The 16,212-nt window shown below is 36.5% G+C and overlaps 1 protein-coding gene across 2 annotated transcripts; it reads right to left on the bottom strand.

Annotated features, from left to right (window-relative positions):
- Positions 1-1,238: 1,238 nt before the first annotated feature.
- LOC121726180 (juvenile hormone esterase-like) lies at positions 1,239-4,569 on the bottom strand. 2 transcript variants are annotated; one of them, XM_042113412.1, is made up of 4 exons: positions 4,395-4,569; positions 3,824-3,953; positions 1,706-2,991; positions 1,239-1,486 (listed from the first exon to the last, which is right to left on the bottom strand). In XM_042113412.1, exons 1-4 carry the CDS (start codon positions 4,493-4,495, stop codon positions 1,312-1,314), a joined length of 1,692 nt encoding a protein of 563 aa, XP_041969346.1. In that variant the 5' UTR covers positions 4,496-4,569; the 3' UTR covers positions 1,239-1,311. The 2 variants fall into 2 exon arrangements, with proteins under 2 accessions (XP_041969346.1, XP_041969347.1); XM_042113413.1 differs by having other exon boundaries at positions 3,824-3,955; positions 4,399-4,456.
- Between the last annotated feature and the right edge of the window lie 11,643 nt (positions 4,570-16,212).

Here is a 16,212-nt window from a genome sequence, read left to right as displayed (position 1 = left end):
GGGCCATCTTTTACTAAAAAGATGGAAAATTACAATTTGAACATAATATATAGTGCACCAAGGCTTTAAATGAATATGTCAATGGGCGCTGCTGGTAAAGAAGAACTGTCAAAAATGACGTTTTTGTATGAAAAATAGTCTTGAAGTAAAGTAGACTTGAAGTATAGTCCGTCAAAAAAGTGAGGAAATTAAAAAGTGGCAACATCGTAGTGTCATCCCTTTCAATCAATCTAATAAGAAGAAAGGGATGACACTACGATGTTGCCACTTTTTAATTTCTTCACTTTTTTGACAGACTATACTTCAAGCAGAACCCTCAAAAATTTAATTATATTATAAAAAATTAAATTCATTCAAATAAAACAGATTGACGCCGTCCACAAAATCGTCGTCCAATCTGTCAGCCATCTTTGCAATAGCTGTGCCGTAAAACATGGCTGAGGGACATTTTCAGCGTTTGATCGTCAAGCAGAACGCACCCTTAGGTATGTCATAGGCTGTATGTTTTTAAAGAGGCCCATTCACGGCAAGTCTGCGCCGTGCAGTCCTGCCGTGAATGGGCCCACAGAGTATTTTATTATATACTAATGGGCCTCATTAGGGAGATCGCAGACGGCACACTTTTTGTGCACTTTAGTTTTAGCTATATGGAAATAAACGGCGTAGTATCCCTAACGGCCGTTCCCAATATTTGATCTATCTCTGGTTTTGCCCTACTAGAGATAGGAATAGCTCACATTAGACATTATAGACATATATTTTATGTCAATAATTGTGAGCTATTCCTATCTCTAGTACGGCAAAACCAGAGATAGATCAAATATTGGGAACGGCCTTTAGTAGTCTGTGATAAACGCACAGAGTACTTTATTATATATAGGAAGATAAACGGTACTCCAATACTGACGTCTGACAGGCCGCTAAAAGCTAGTTTTAAATAGAAACGAACGTTTCCTGTTAAAAACACACTCTAACAAAAATGCTAAAAAACAGAACAAAATAAATATTCTCAAATATGATAATAATTATGCTACAAAGTAGCCACAAACATAATTTTGCAGTGAGTTCTCTTTGTTAATAAATAGTGAAATAAAATAAATACTACTTTAATGGTTTTGTAAAGGACCTAAGTATAATATATCTACACGGACGTAAAAAAACTACGTACTTTTTTTACGTCTGTGTATATCTATACAAAAATAATTTGTCCATTGGTAGGTAGATTGGTAGGTTTAAAATATACTTATCACCAATTACTTATTTTCAAATATTAACTAGTATATGTATCGCTATTTAAATATCAACTGACAACTAGTTCCCAATATGTGGAACGTTTGATTCAGCGTATAATTTGTCCCAAAACTGTATTCTTCTTTTATCAGCATAATATCCAAGTGAAGCTTCCTCTCCTATGTTAAAGTATTCTTTTTTGGCTTTAGTGTATGGGGTCCAAGGAATTTCCGAGCAGTTGCGTGAAGCAGGGCGCCTAAAATAATAAATTTATTAAACATTATACTTAACAAACTGTAAACTAGTTATGGTTTTTGACTTATAAACATTTAAATATTACAATATACTTAGTTTTTACTATTCGCAGAATACACTGCTAAAACATTAAGCTTTTTTCAATTATTAGATAATATGAGTTTGCGTGGTAAAGACCAGTTGAAACCCTCAACGCAGTAAAGTGTAATTCAATGCTTACCCATATTTTGCAAAGTCTGTCCACATTTTTGTGACTTGAAAAACAATATCCCGTATCTTCTTTTGAGATTCATAAGGTGGCCTGCTCAAGTAATTGTAGAAAAGATAGAATAGTTCATCAGCGTGACTTACGCCATCTAATTCTCTCAGTCCGAGTGCAATTTTAATGATATTTAATTCAGTGTCATAGTTAAATCTATATAAATAAACATCCGCTAGATCACTATACAAGTAGGCGAATCTATGAGTGTTATAAGAAAAATGCATGTCCGTTTGCATATCACTGATAATATTTTTATCGTCCTTTGTGATATTTCTATTGCCGACGTAAAAGGCTTTGATTCTTTCGCCGAATTCGTGTAACTTTTGTTCAGATATAACCTTTGCTAATTCTCTTGGTACGTAAAACGACGGTTGGCGATTGTAAACATCCAGTCTGGTTATATGGTAATCGACAAGTATAAGGCCCTCGCCAGAATTGTATCCGAACATTAAAGGCACCTTGTTTATCTTTCCCTTGACTAGCAACGAGAGCGGATTCTCGTCAATGAAGGCTTCCACGCCTTCAAACTTAGATTCGATCCTCGGAATAAATTTTTCAGGAAGGCCCCGATATTCTTCATCCGGTGTTAGCGTTCGGAAAGTCAGATTTGTGAGGCTCGGGGCATCCAAGCTACGGAAAAAGTCAAGTAATTCTTTCTTACTTTTCGCTTTCTTTCCTAGAACCTCACCAGCTCTAAAAGCTCTCTCAACGGCACCCGTAGCTATTGCCCAATCGTCAATACAAGTGCCACTCTCCGCTATGACTTTGTGAAACAAACCTTCGGACATTGGCGATAGCATATGATACATAACCGATGACGCCCCTGAGCTTTCGCCAAATATCGTTACACTGTTCTTGTCTCCGCCAAACTGTTTGATATTATCTTGAATCCATCTCAATGCAGCTACTTGATCTTTCATGCCAGCATTACCAGGAACTTCTGGTGTATCAAGAGATAAAAATCCTAGTAGTTCGAGTCTATAGTTGATGGTCACCAAAATCACGTCGTGCTGTATTAAAAAGTCTGCTCCAAACGTGTCACTGTCCCCGGAACCCTCGTAGTAGGATCCACCATGGATGAATACCATAACTGGGAGCTTAGCATTCCGTCGCAGTGATCGTGTGTAGATATTAAGGAAAAGGCAATCTTCGGATCCTTGGAAGGTAACGTTAAACTGCGCGCATATGGGGCCGTGTTGAGTTGCGTCTCGAATGCCTTGCCATGGTTGTGGCGGTTGAGGTGCCTTATAATGAAATAAATTATACGATATTAGGGTAATTAATTAATTATCTATATTGTTATTCGTATGGGCAGGATTTACCGGAATTAAGTAAGAACAAGAACGTAGACGTAAATGGTTCATACTATTTACATTACACATCCTAACGGTTACATAGCGATCGGCGTAAAAGAAATATAATTATTATATACCGCTATTTAGTTTTCAATGATAAAAATATAATATTTTGTAATTTACATAACAATACGTCTTGTAGTTTTGTTTTGCTAAATCTTATACTCGAGGAATTTTAAATACATTACTAAATGAATAGTAAACTTGAGTCATACGGTACAACATGATGATAACTGGCAAGGTATGGGCTACTACAATATTAAGTTCTCTATTCCTATGTAATGTGTCAGTAGGGTTTTCTGCTGTATAATTTTACCACCGTTTACCTTATTACCGTCTCACATTACAATAATCTCGGCTCGGGATTACCCGCGGCTGGCCGCGATAACATACACTTGACCTTAGTATAATAATATTATGTTTACGGTATTCATCATCACAATAATCATTGGGTTGGCGATTCCGGAGCCCGCGTATTTTAGTCCAGAAATCTTCGGGATTTTTAATGAACCCCGGGATTTTCGGAATTGATTTATTTTTTAATGTAGTCAGTAAAAACTATAAATCCAGATAATATAAGGAACATTTTCCAAGATCATTAAACAAGAAATGAACTATGAGGCTAGTTCTACACGAGGTTATAATTTGAAGAAAACCAAAATTTCGTAAATTAAATTTTGTGTTAAGTATTTTAAAATTTATAATAATAATAGAAATGTACCTTAAACCTGAGATTTCCCACAGGAGGTTGAGCATACGGTATCCCTTTAAAACTGTAATATGAAAACCCTTGTATTGCTTTTGTGACTGAACCTCTGAGCTGGCCTTCCTTTACAGTCACAATCGGATCTCTCTGTAAAGTACAAGGTAATGATAATTCACCAGAATCCAGGCTCTATTATAGTTCTATGAGTAGTCACTTTTATATTTTATTCAATAAAAAGGAAAAACAATAGAGACAACATGATGATATTAAATCAACGATTAAATTAACCCTTAAGGGCTAAAGGTTACCTGAGGCACATAACATACTTATATTGCAAGACTTCAGTTACTCAAAATTTTAAAATTTACACTTAGGTCGTTGCTTAGTATAAATTCCGGTGTCTACAACGCCTCATTTTAGACATCGGAATTCGGAAACCGACTTGTCCTCCTCTAGTACCTATTTCAAGTAGGTATCCCAGAAACGAAGGTAATCGCTAAATTGCAGTAGATTGTGACTTGTGAGGCTTATAATGAGGCAATCCATTTGCTCGTTTTAGGATCTATTCCATAATAAAAAATAGGACTTACCTGATGATGGTGCGATGATTTCATATGCGACGCAAAAACATAAAATGTTGATAAAATATAAAATATGTAAGCAATAGTTGCAAAACCAGAACAACATTTATAACGATACATTTTATCAAATACTTAAATTACTAAGTTCAAACAGATTCGCCGAGGCACTGAACTGTATTATAATATTTTCTCCCTTTATACGTTAAACACACACACACATACTATATGAATCATAGAGATACACCCATCTGCATTGGTATTTGGTATAGGTGTACGACAAAGGTGTACGATAATGTGTAAATCATGCCGAGCAGTCTTCAGTTCTTTTTGCGATAGCATCGTATGAGAAGGATGAGGCGCTGGCATTGCTTATTGCTAGGTCTTGCTTTAATTTTGAAGATAAAAGATCGAAAAACAGTGAAAAGCAAGCGAAATATTTCAAAATGGTAAAACCGACTGCAAAATTCTACTTTATTGAGAATTAAAATTCTCTAACTCAAAACTAATGGACCGATTTTGATGAAACTCGCAGCATTCCCTAAGTTGAGTACAACAAAAAAAGATTAACTTAAATCGGACTTGTAGTTGCGGAGATATGCGAACATGAACATAAAAACATACATATTATGTCGCAGCCAACTGGTTTAACTAGCTCTTCAATCAAACAGCTAGCCCTTTGACTGAACAACGCCATTCAATCACACGGGTATTCGGAACGTGCACGTCAATAGTGACACATTTTAAAAGAAGTTTTAGGGGCATGTGTCAAAAAATAAACAACAAGAGTTTGTTTATTTTGTAAATATTAAAGCAAATAAAATATATATAGAACAATAATTAATGGTATTTGGGTTATATTTAGTTAAAAACTACTTGTGGAAAATGAATATAATCATAAAAAACTGGTTTTGAGTGTGTAAAACACCCAATAAGTTTCAAGGCCCAATCTATGCTAAAAGGAAATAAATTGGTGTTAGCAGGACATGTAAGGGATGTAGAAGAGCTAAGAACTAATGGCAATGTTATTTAATAAGAGCCAATATAATTCGCCGAACATCGGTGACTTTAGCACCCTATGAAACAAGTTCAAACGTAAGTACTCAACCAACCAAAAAACGTAACTAAACATTTTGATAAAGCAAGTCTAAACATTTTTATTCATTCTTACAGAAGGATAATAATGATCGGCCATCGGGTTGTTGCTGGAGTAAAATGCAGCTGCGTTTATAACCAGCTGCTGCTTTAATCAGTAACAAAAATACGAGCAATACTTTATACTTAAAAAAAAAAATGTAATGTTTTTAAAAATCTTGTTTTTATTTATTTTTTACAACATTAATACTCTTGAAGAAAATCAGAGTCTATAAATTTACTAAAACACTGCAAACATTCTTCATGTTTCTGAGTTAGGTACACTTTCAATCAATGAGTTTCTAAAATAGTAACATAGAATATCATTGCTTTCACTATGGATTCTTACTCGAGCAATATCATAAGTCCTTTCGGTTTCCTCTTGAGAGTACTCGTTTTATTTTGCTCAAAATGGGGGCATAATAATTTTAACTTTTTTACTCCTTTCATCTAAAACTTGCTTACTTGAAAAACCTTTTTCATTCAATACTCTATCTCCAGCTTCTAAAAGATAAGTTAAACCAGAAGTAGTATCTGGTTTATCGTCATTTGTGAGTCACTATTTCTTCCGCCTGATAGGTACTTTGGATTTAAATGAAATATTCTATGAAACTATCACTGCAAGTTTTGTCCAGAGAGAGAGACCATGGTGATCCATCATTCATCAACACTAAAATAATAGTTAGGTACTCAATTAATATTTTTATAAAATGCAACTCAAATAAAATTGACTTGACTGTAATGTGTGTAATGCAATTTTAGGTTATATCGAATCACATTTTTCATTTTTACAGCAGCTAGCAGTGGATTTAGGAAAAACATCAAATTTGTATACTGACTACGAGTACCTATTTCTGCTATTATTTTTGCAGTCTACGATACAAAAATAAATAAGACCAATTTCTAAAAATTTCAAAACAAGATTGACATGTTTGATTGACTATTTAGCTGAGCCCCTTTGGTTGCATATTTTTGCCGCGGCAAGCGTGGCAATCGCTTTCTTTACCCCCTCCACCCACTTCGCACGCTCCGAATACGTCGTTTAGCCGACTTGTTGACTGCAACGTTCAAAACTACAGCTGGACGACGCTTAGCCTACTGGTTAAATGGCAAATTAACTAAGGTGACTATTAGTTTTGTATGTAATTTGAGAGAATAGGAAAACTTTTTGCAATTTCTTGGAAGATTATTCTTGGATTAAGTTTAATTTATGAAATTGCAATAAATACCTTGGTGATGCATTTCATATTCCCGTAATTTCTTCTCGAATATTTGTTTAAATTTTGATTCACTCGTATGCACCATAATTTCTGTCACTTTAATTATTTTAATAACACTTGTAACGTATATTTACGAAAAATATCTTAATACAATCATAAAATACCGGCTAGTTGACGCCATATTGTAAACAAAACGCACCGAGCGCCGCGAGTGAGCGCTGAACTAATTCAATCAAACGGCTGCTTTTGAATCAGCTGTAGTGTTGAACGTTTTGAGCGACTGAAATATTCAATTAAAAAACTAGACGTGTGATTGAATGGCGTTGTTCAGTTAAAGGGCTAGCTGTTTGATTGAACGGCTATTTTAACCGTTTTCTGCGACATAAGCATTTATTATTGAAAAGGAAAACAAATAGGACAGTCATGTTAAATTATTGAATGAATTAAAAATGGGAACAAATATAATGACCACCAAAAATGCACTGATACCCTACACTTGTTTACCAAAAAAAGATAATTAACACCAAAAAAATAAAGTCTAAAATTGCAATACTACCAGCTATTTTAGTCTGACAACACTTCAAATTGTAATCGAACACCAAATATAGTAAATGATCACCAAATAAAGTAAATGATCACCAAATATAGTAAATGACCACCAAATATAGTAAATGATAACCAAATATAGTAAATGATCACTAAATATAGTAAACTAGCTGTTGCCCGCGACTTCGTCCGCGTGGACTTCATTTTATAGCGCGCGATGTCAACAAAATTGGTGTCAAAAGCTTTTATAAAAAACCCTGGTACCCCTTAAATCAATACAGCTGTGCAGTGTGCACACAATAAGTATTTCATTTTTTTATATTAAACTTTATATTTTATGCCAAATTTTAAAGCTTATTTAGCCCTCCAATTACACAACTTTACCCATAAACTATTTATCATTGATAGATTTAAGGTTACGTCATTGCACAGATAAAGTACTGAGTTATTTAATACCGTAGAATAGATATAACAATCGAAAAAAATCGAAACTTAAATGTAAGATGATACCACGTCTTATAGAAAGACTTTTGAGCAAGCGTCAGCGCGATGTAGAAGACGCACGGCGCCATCTATTATGAATTGTTGGAACTAACTTAATTTGAACAAATTTACGCATTTTCACCCCCTTACAACCCTTTTTTCCAGTAAAAAAGTAGCCTATGTCCTTTCACAGGCTTTAGACTTTCTGTATACAAAATTTCATTACAATCGGTTCGGAAGTTCTGGCGTTTGGCGTGAAAGCGAGACTGACAGACAGACAGACAGACAGACAGAGATACTTTCGCATTTATAATATTAGTATAGATTATGTGCACTCTGCACAGCTGTTTTTGGGTATTTTGATTAATTAAGGGCCGCGCTACACCGGAATGGCGCTGCCATGCGAGGCGAGCACTTTCAGCGCTGCCATTCCGGTGTAGCGCGGCCCTAAGAGGGGTACCACTTACCAGGGTTTTAAAAAGTTTTTAAATTTGACACAAATTTTGTTGACACCGCGCGCTATAAAATATTAACTAAAGTCCACGCAGACGATGTCGCGGGCAACAGCTAGTTATGAATAAAAACAATATTATATAGTAAAGTAGGTATGATTAGTTCTGTTACAATAATAAAGTAAAAAATAAAACGCCATCTGTTGTCAACTTGTCACATATATTAGAAATGCAGTAGGAGTTCTATAAGATAAGATAGATTGATTATTATTATACCAAGTGATAATATTATTAAACATAATATTCTAACGTATTAAAAACTATAAACAAAAACATACGAACTAATAAGTATGATTAGTTCTATGTTACAATAAAGTAAAAAATAAAACGCCATCTGCTGAATCGTATTAGAACTAAAATGTTCATTGCATCGATATATTTCTGGATTTTTTATAATATTATACATAAAATATGTTTAAGATTTTTGAAATTTTATTTTAATACACATCCAAGACCCAGGAACATTGAAAACTGTTTGTTCCGCCTGCGGGACTCGAACCCAGGACCCCCGGGATTGTTAAGAAGGTAGCATATATAGTTTTGAATTATTGTCTATTATTCTTATGTATCCTAGCAACTGTTATTATTGTGTTGTAAAAAAATAGACTCGAATAAATAAAACGATTGTTGTAAGCAGAAATAAGTTCCTCCTTTCTTTCTAATATCTTAAAGTGGTAGCAGAACGTGAAATAATAATGGAACAAGCATTAAATGCGAGCAAGATTCAAATTGAAAAATTAGATTCCAAGAATTACAAAACATGGAGGTTCAAAATTTTCATTGTCCTCAAAGCAATGCCGGGTGGATTAGATATCCTCGAAGGTAAGAAAATAAGACCATCCTTGGCGCTTACGGCAACTAGCGATGAAAAGGCTAGATATGAAAATGAACTTCAAAGTTTTGAAAATTTGAACAGCGCCATTTTAATTTTGCTAACGACAAACATGTCCGATGATGTTTTGCAAAAGGTTCTGCGATTTGATGCTGCTAAAGACATGTGGGATGAACTTGAGCGCATCTATGGAGGTACGTGTGTAGACAAGACATACGACCTATGCCTGAAATTCTTCAGCTACAAAAAGGACCCAGATCATGACATAATTACACATGTGTCAATTTTAAAGAACATCTGGAGTGAATTGTGTTTAGAACTACAGAACGAGGCAAAATTACCAGAAATTCTCCTTGTATGTAAAATATTAGACACATTACCTCCTGAATATCTTGGATTTAGGGCCAGTTGGCTATTGATTTCAAAGAAGGAACGCTCAGTCGAGAATCTGACAAGTCAGCTATGCGCACATGAGAGAGTGTTGCGTCAGACAGACACGCAAGTTACTGACGACACATCTGCAGAAGCATTGTACGCGAAAACCAAGAGGGGTGATAAGAAAAAGAATAATTTCAAAGATCTCAAATGCAACTACTGCAAGGATAAGGGTCACAGGGTAAAAACTTGCAAGCGGTGGATCCAGGATGGAAAACCTCCAAAACCTCCCAAGGAATCCAAGACCGCAGAAGCAATGTCAATACAGCCAGATTTTGGTGATAAGAAGGATTTAAATTGGTACGTTGATAATGGGGCGACCAGTCACGTGACCAATCGGAGTGACTTCTTCCTGACCTTTAAATATTTCGAGAGCCGTCATACAGTGACTGGCGCGAATGGCCAATGTATTGAAGCCCTGGGCATCGGAAATATTCTCGCAGAGGCTGATATAAACGGTAAACCAGTATCAATATTACTAAAAAATGTATGGTACGTACCCGGCATTAGCAAGAATTTATTCTCAGTCCTCGCCACCCATGATATTTCGGACAAAAGCGTTTTTGAGTCTACCACACAAAAATGCACAATAAAGATTGATGGACAGCTGAAACTGATTGGTACTCGCAGCAAGTTTGGAGGACTATATAAACTAAATTTAAGATGTCTACAACCAACTGTACGAGTTAATCATGTGTCCACAACCTCTAATCTGTTACAGCTATATCACGAAAGATTTGGACATCAAAATAAGAGTCACGTTAAGAAAGTGATAGAGAAGGAATTTGCCATAAAAGTACCAGCAACTAAAGAACTCTGTGAAGGATGCATCTATGGAAAATCCCACCGTCTAAAGTTTGGGACCAGAGATAAAGCGACAAAACCCGGAGAACTGGTATTTGCAGACGTATGCGGGCCCTTCCCATATTCTATCACAAACTTACGATACTTCGTCCTCTTCAAAGATGCATATACTAAGTACAGATTTGTATATTTTATGAAACAGAAAGCTGAAGTACACGCAAAGTTGCTGCTCATGCTCGCTGAAGTCAAAGCATCTGGAGTTGTTATTAAAGAACTACTGAGCGACAATGGCGGAGAGTTTGTCAACGCGAAAGTACAAGCTACTCTCAAGAAGGAAGGAATAATTGTACAACGATTGACTATGCCCTATACGCCACAACAGAACCCAACTGAAAGGGACAACAGGACAGTTGTGGAAATGGCACGAAGTCTAATGTACGCACATGCTGAAATTCCTCCTGCATTATGGGCTGAAATGGTATCTGCAGCGGTGTACATTTTAAACAGGACAGGTCCTACCACTGTAGGTGATAGATCACCGTATGAGCTATGGCACCAGAAGAAGCCCAGAATACACCACTTAAGAATAATAGGATCCCACTGTTATCCACATGTTCCGAAACAAAGACGAAAGAAGTTAGACAAGAAGGCACAGAAGGGTATACTTATCGGCTATGATGCTGATGATGGCTACCGTATATGGGACAGCAGCACCTTCAAATTGATTCGTTCGAGAGATGTGATTTTTGATGAGAATCCTCTAATCGGTCATCCAGAAGAATCTGACGAGCCCATAGCCACACCGAACAGTACTGCTGATAAAAGACCTGACACCACATTTGACTTCGTCATACCTCGTGAAATTGAAAGTTTTAGACCGGCCGTCATAGAAAACCAGCAGCCATTGACAAGCCACGATGAAGGTATAGCACCGCCCTCTCAGCAAGTAGAGCGTGCTACTGAACCATCGCGTGCAGAGAATGGAGCTGCTTTTGAAGATGACATGGCTATGGCAGAACAGACATTTCCTGAGACGGAACAATCCTTTGATGAAGATGTTCACGATGACATCGAAGCAGACTATGAAGTCAACGATGCAAGTGAGTCAAGGGCAGACACCCCACTGACTGCATCTGAGGTTGAAGCTGAAGGTAGGATGATGCTAAGAGAGCGATCAAATCTTAAGCCACCGGCTAAATATCAAGACTTTGTCTGCACCGTTTGTATGAATTCAATTAACGATGAACAACTGATAGAGCCGAACACATTTAAGGAAGCAATAACATGTAAGGATTCAAATGAGTGGAAAAAGGCAATGGATAATGAGATTAATTCTCTGAAAGAAAATGAGACATGGGAGATGGTAGATTTACCTAAAGGCAGAAAAGCAATCTCAAGCAAGTGGATTTTTAAGATCAAGACGAATCCAGATGGGTCGATTGATAAATATAAAGCCCGACTTGTAATTAGAGGTTTTTCACAGAAAAAAGGTTTGGATTATTATGAAACCTTCAGCCCTGTTGCAAAAACAAGCACCATAAGAGCACTACTAAGTGTAGCTGCACAAGAAAACCTGTCTCTATCCCAGTTTGATGTCTCAACCGCCTTTCTGTATGGCACATTAAAAGAGGAGATTTATATGAAGCCTCCTGAAGGATACTCAAACAATGATGGTAAGGTTTGCAAGCTTAAAAGGAGTCTTTATGGACTTAAACAAGCTCCGCGATGCTGGAACTCCACCATTACTGAACACATCCTCAAACTTGGTTTCAAACAGAGTCAGAGCGACCCCTGCTTGTTTAAAAGAGGAGAGGGAAAGAGAAAGCTACTGATAGCGTTATACGTTGATGATGGATTAATAGCTTCAGCGAGTTCAATAGAAACTGAGGTGTTTCTGAACGAAATGCGGCAAAGATTTAAAATCACGACGAGTAACGGTTCCTATTTCTTAGGTTTAGAAATAAACCGGAAATCAGATGGCTCAATAAAAATTGATCAGAAAAGTTACGCAAAGAAGCTTTTACAACGGTTTGGAATGCAGGATTGCAAAGCCGCAGTAACCCCGATCGTAAAAGACAGCGTGCCAGCTTCAAAAGATCAAAATGATTATCATGACTTTCCATATAGACAAGTAGTTGGAGCACTCTCATACTTGATGGTTGGCACTAGACCAGATATTGCCTATGCGGTTGGAATAGTGTCACGCAAGCTAGATAGCCCAACACCAGAACACGTAGCGAGAGTAAAGCGAATCCTACGCTATGTTAAAGGCACCATAGAGTACGGTATCACGTACAAGTCTTCCACTGCGGGCCAAGGCATAGAATGCTACAGTGATGCTGATCACGGTGGTGATCAATCGACTGGACGCTCCACCAGCGGCATGATTTGCCTCAACGCCAATGGTGCTATAGGATGGCAAAGTAAACGTCAGACTACTGTCGCTATATCGTCTACAGAGGCAGAAATAATAGCAGCTAGCGAAGCCGCCAGAGAGATTATTTGGATTAGACGGATCGTCAAATTTATGCAGGCTAACACTCTGGTAGAGAGCACGCCATTGTACATAGATAACGAATCCGCCATAAGATTGGCTTATGATCCACCTTATGAAACGCACCAGCGCACAAAGCACATAAAGCTGAGACATTTTTTCATAAGGCAGTGTGTCCTAGAAAAGGACATAAGAGTTGAGAAGGTTGATACAAATGATCAACTAGCAGACTTTTTGACAAAGCCGCTATTCAAGCCGAGGCTTTCGGAGCTGTGCAAGCTAGCTGGAATATACAGATAACGAACAGTTGCTTCAGAGGAGAGGGAATGTTAAGAAGGTAGCATATATAGTTTTGAATTATTGTCTATTATTCTTATGTATCCTAGCAACTGTTATTATTGTGTTGTAAAAAAATAGACTCGAATAAATAAAACGATTGTCGTAAGCAGAAATAAGTTCCTCCTTTCTTTCTAATATCTTAAAGGGGATGAGCGCTGGCCACGCGCAATGCGAATTCATTTTCATCGATATTTTCATGGAAATAAGATATTTTCCCACATCAAAATGTAGCCTATGTCCTTTCTCAGACTCTAGAATAGTTATTCTAGTGTACAAAATTTCATTGCAATCGGTTCAGTAGTTTTGGCGTGAAAGCAAGACAGACAGACAGACAGACAGACAGACAGAGATACTTTCGCATTTATAATATTAGTATGGATGATCACCAAATATTATAGTAAATGATCACCAAATCCTTGTGAGCAAATCAATGCGATATATCTGTCCAAATAAATCACTACGATTGACAATGACTAAACATGTAAGCATATTATTAACAAAATAGTCGGCCAAGTGTGAGTCGGACATGGAGGGTTCCGTATCGTTATAGAACAAAATTAGACTTAAAATTGTGTTTTTGTATGGAAGCCCCTTTTAAATTATTTTTTTATTATTATTATTACCTAATTATTGAAGTTAACATAATATAATCAAGGCATTTGCTAAAATATCAACATCATCAGGTGATGATTTTATCGAAACCGGTCGTGTAAAACATAATTGTTTATTAATAAAAGTGGAAAAAGTGCATGAAAAGTGTATATTATTACTGTGAAACATGAATTTCCACCAAAAAGTTACGGTACATTCAATATCATATACAAAAAACGTTTGTTGTATGGGAGCGCCCCTTAAATAATAATTTTATTTTGTTTTAGTACTTGTTGTTATAGGGGCAACAGATATACACAATCTGTGAAATTTTTAGAAGTCTAGCTGGAGCGGTTCTTGAGATATACAGCCTAGGCCCTAGAGAAAGACAGATGGATGGACAGACGGACAGATATCGAAGTCTCAGGAATAGAGTCCCGTTTTTAGGGTTCCGTACCCAAAGGGTACAAACAGGACTCTTTTACTAAGACTTTAATGTATGTCTGTCCGTCTTTATATCTTCTTCTCTTTAATAGGATATTTGCTAAATAAAAATATATTTGGTTATTATAATTTTTTTTTTATGAAATAAGGGGGCAAACGAGCAAACGGGTCACCTGATGGAAAGCAACTTCCGTCGCCCATGGACACTCGCAGCATCAGAAGAGCTGCATGTGCGTTGCCGGCCTTTTAAGAGGGAATAGGGTAATAGGGAAGGGTAGGGAAGGGAAGGGAATAAGGGAGGGTAGGAAAGGGAATAGGGTAGGGGATTGGGCCTCCGGTAAACTCACTCACTCGGCGAAACACAGCGCAAGCGCTGTTTCACGCCGGTTTTCTGTGAGAACGTGGTATTTATCCGGTCGAGCCGGCCCATTCGTGCCGAAGCATGGCTCTGCCACGTATAAAAATATACAAGCCACGTATATAATTTTACATTAAAATGCTAACGTATAATGTTGGTGATCAGTTACTAATTTTGGTGATCATTTTACATTAAAATGCTAGTATAATGTTGGTGATCAGTTACTAATTTTGGTGATAATTTTACTTTAAAATGCTAGTATAATGTTGGTGATCATTTACTTATTTTGGTGATCATTTACTATTTTTGGTTTTAAGATGTTAAATCTTTGGTTATCATTTTACATTAAAATGGTGGTCTGTATTTTGGTGATCGTTTACTATTTTTGTCTGTGAAATGTTACTATTTCTGGTGATCAGTTAATTATAAGCCACTAAAAATTATATGCCCCACGTTCCATTTAATGTTAAAAATGATCAAAACCCTCAAAATAGGAGGCATTTTGAGCGTTTTGTTCGTTTTTAACATCAAATGGAACGCGATGGTTAAAGGCTCCCGCACACAAGCGCGTTATTATCGACCGACCGACCGATGTGCGGTATTGTGATAATGCGTCCCGATTCCTTGCACACAGCTGTGTTTTTATCGTCCGATATTTTTTTCGAGAGAACGACGCACCGCGACGGCAGTCGGCACTATTATACCATCTCTCTCATGTATGCAAGAAAATTGCGTTATTGCAATATACTTCCATTGCGGCGTTATTATCGCAGCAGTGTGTAACTATAGTTTGTGCGTTTTATTTTTTTACGTCCGTGATGATGATATGCGTGACACATTATAATTGACAATAGTAGGGAAGTTACCTAACAAAAATTAATCGATAGTTTAAAAATATCGAATCACATCGTAAAGGAATTGCAATCGAAATTATCGATTTCGTACTGACTTTTCATGGTGCCGGCGATTTAAGATGGCCGCTATTTCGATTCAACAGAGTCAGTCTCTATTGACATAAGTTCCGTTTCATGCATATGACATTTTTCAAATGTTTTCGTAACAATAATTTTATACTCCTATATTTTCACAGTTAATATTTATAATTTTTATTAATAAGTTAGCATTTAGCATCTTTTCATTTTTATTCACTTACAATTAAAGAAAACATTTTTTGTTTTTGTAGATGGAATATAATTTATTACATTTTGTTTTTTTTTTTTGTTTTCTTGTAAAAAAACCTGTAGCAAGGTACATGAAAACTGTCACCCATATTAGAACGCACAAACTATACATGACCATCCTAATACAAAATGTACTGAAATCAGATATCGCAATAACGCATGCGTTATTAGTTCACTCTGAGAGTAGCAACGCTGAAAGACCAATTCTTTTTTTTCACTTTTGTGAAAAAAAAAAATACTGTGACGCTGGGGCGCTTGCCCTTATCTTATAAAAGTGAGGTGGTCTATACGACAGTATATAAATATGAAAAACTTATTTCATATTATTGATATCAAAGAATTGGCTTCGGCCTGATGAAAACTCTATTTCAGATGGTTGATATAAAAGAATTGGCTTCGGCCTTCACTATCATTCATTAAATAGAGAAAACATAGAAATGGCTGTATGGGCAA

Source organism: Aricia agestis, chromosome 4 (genome assembly GCF_905147365.1).
Source record: "Aricia agestis chromosome 4, ilAriAges1.1, whole genome shotgun sequence".
In the NCBI taxonomy this organism is placed as follows: Eukaryota; Metazoa; Arthropoda; class Insecta; order Lepidoptera; family Lycaenidae; genus Aricia; species Aricia agestis.
Note: the sequence above shows the minus strand (reverse complement) of the source record. Positions and strands in the feature narration are given on the sequence as shown.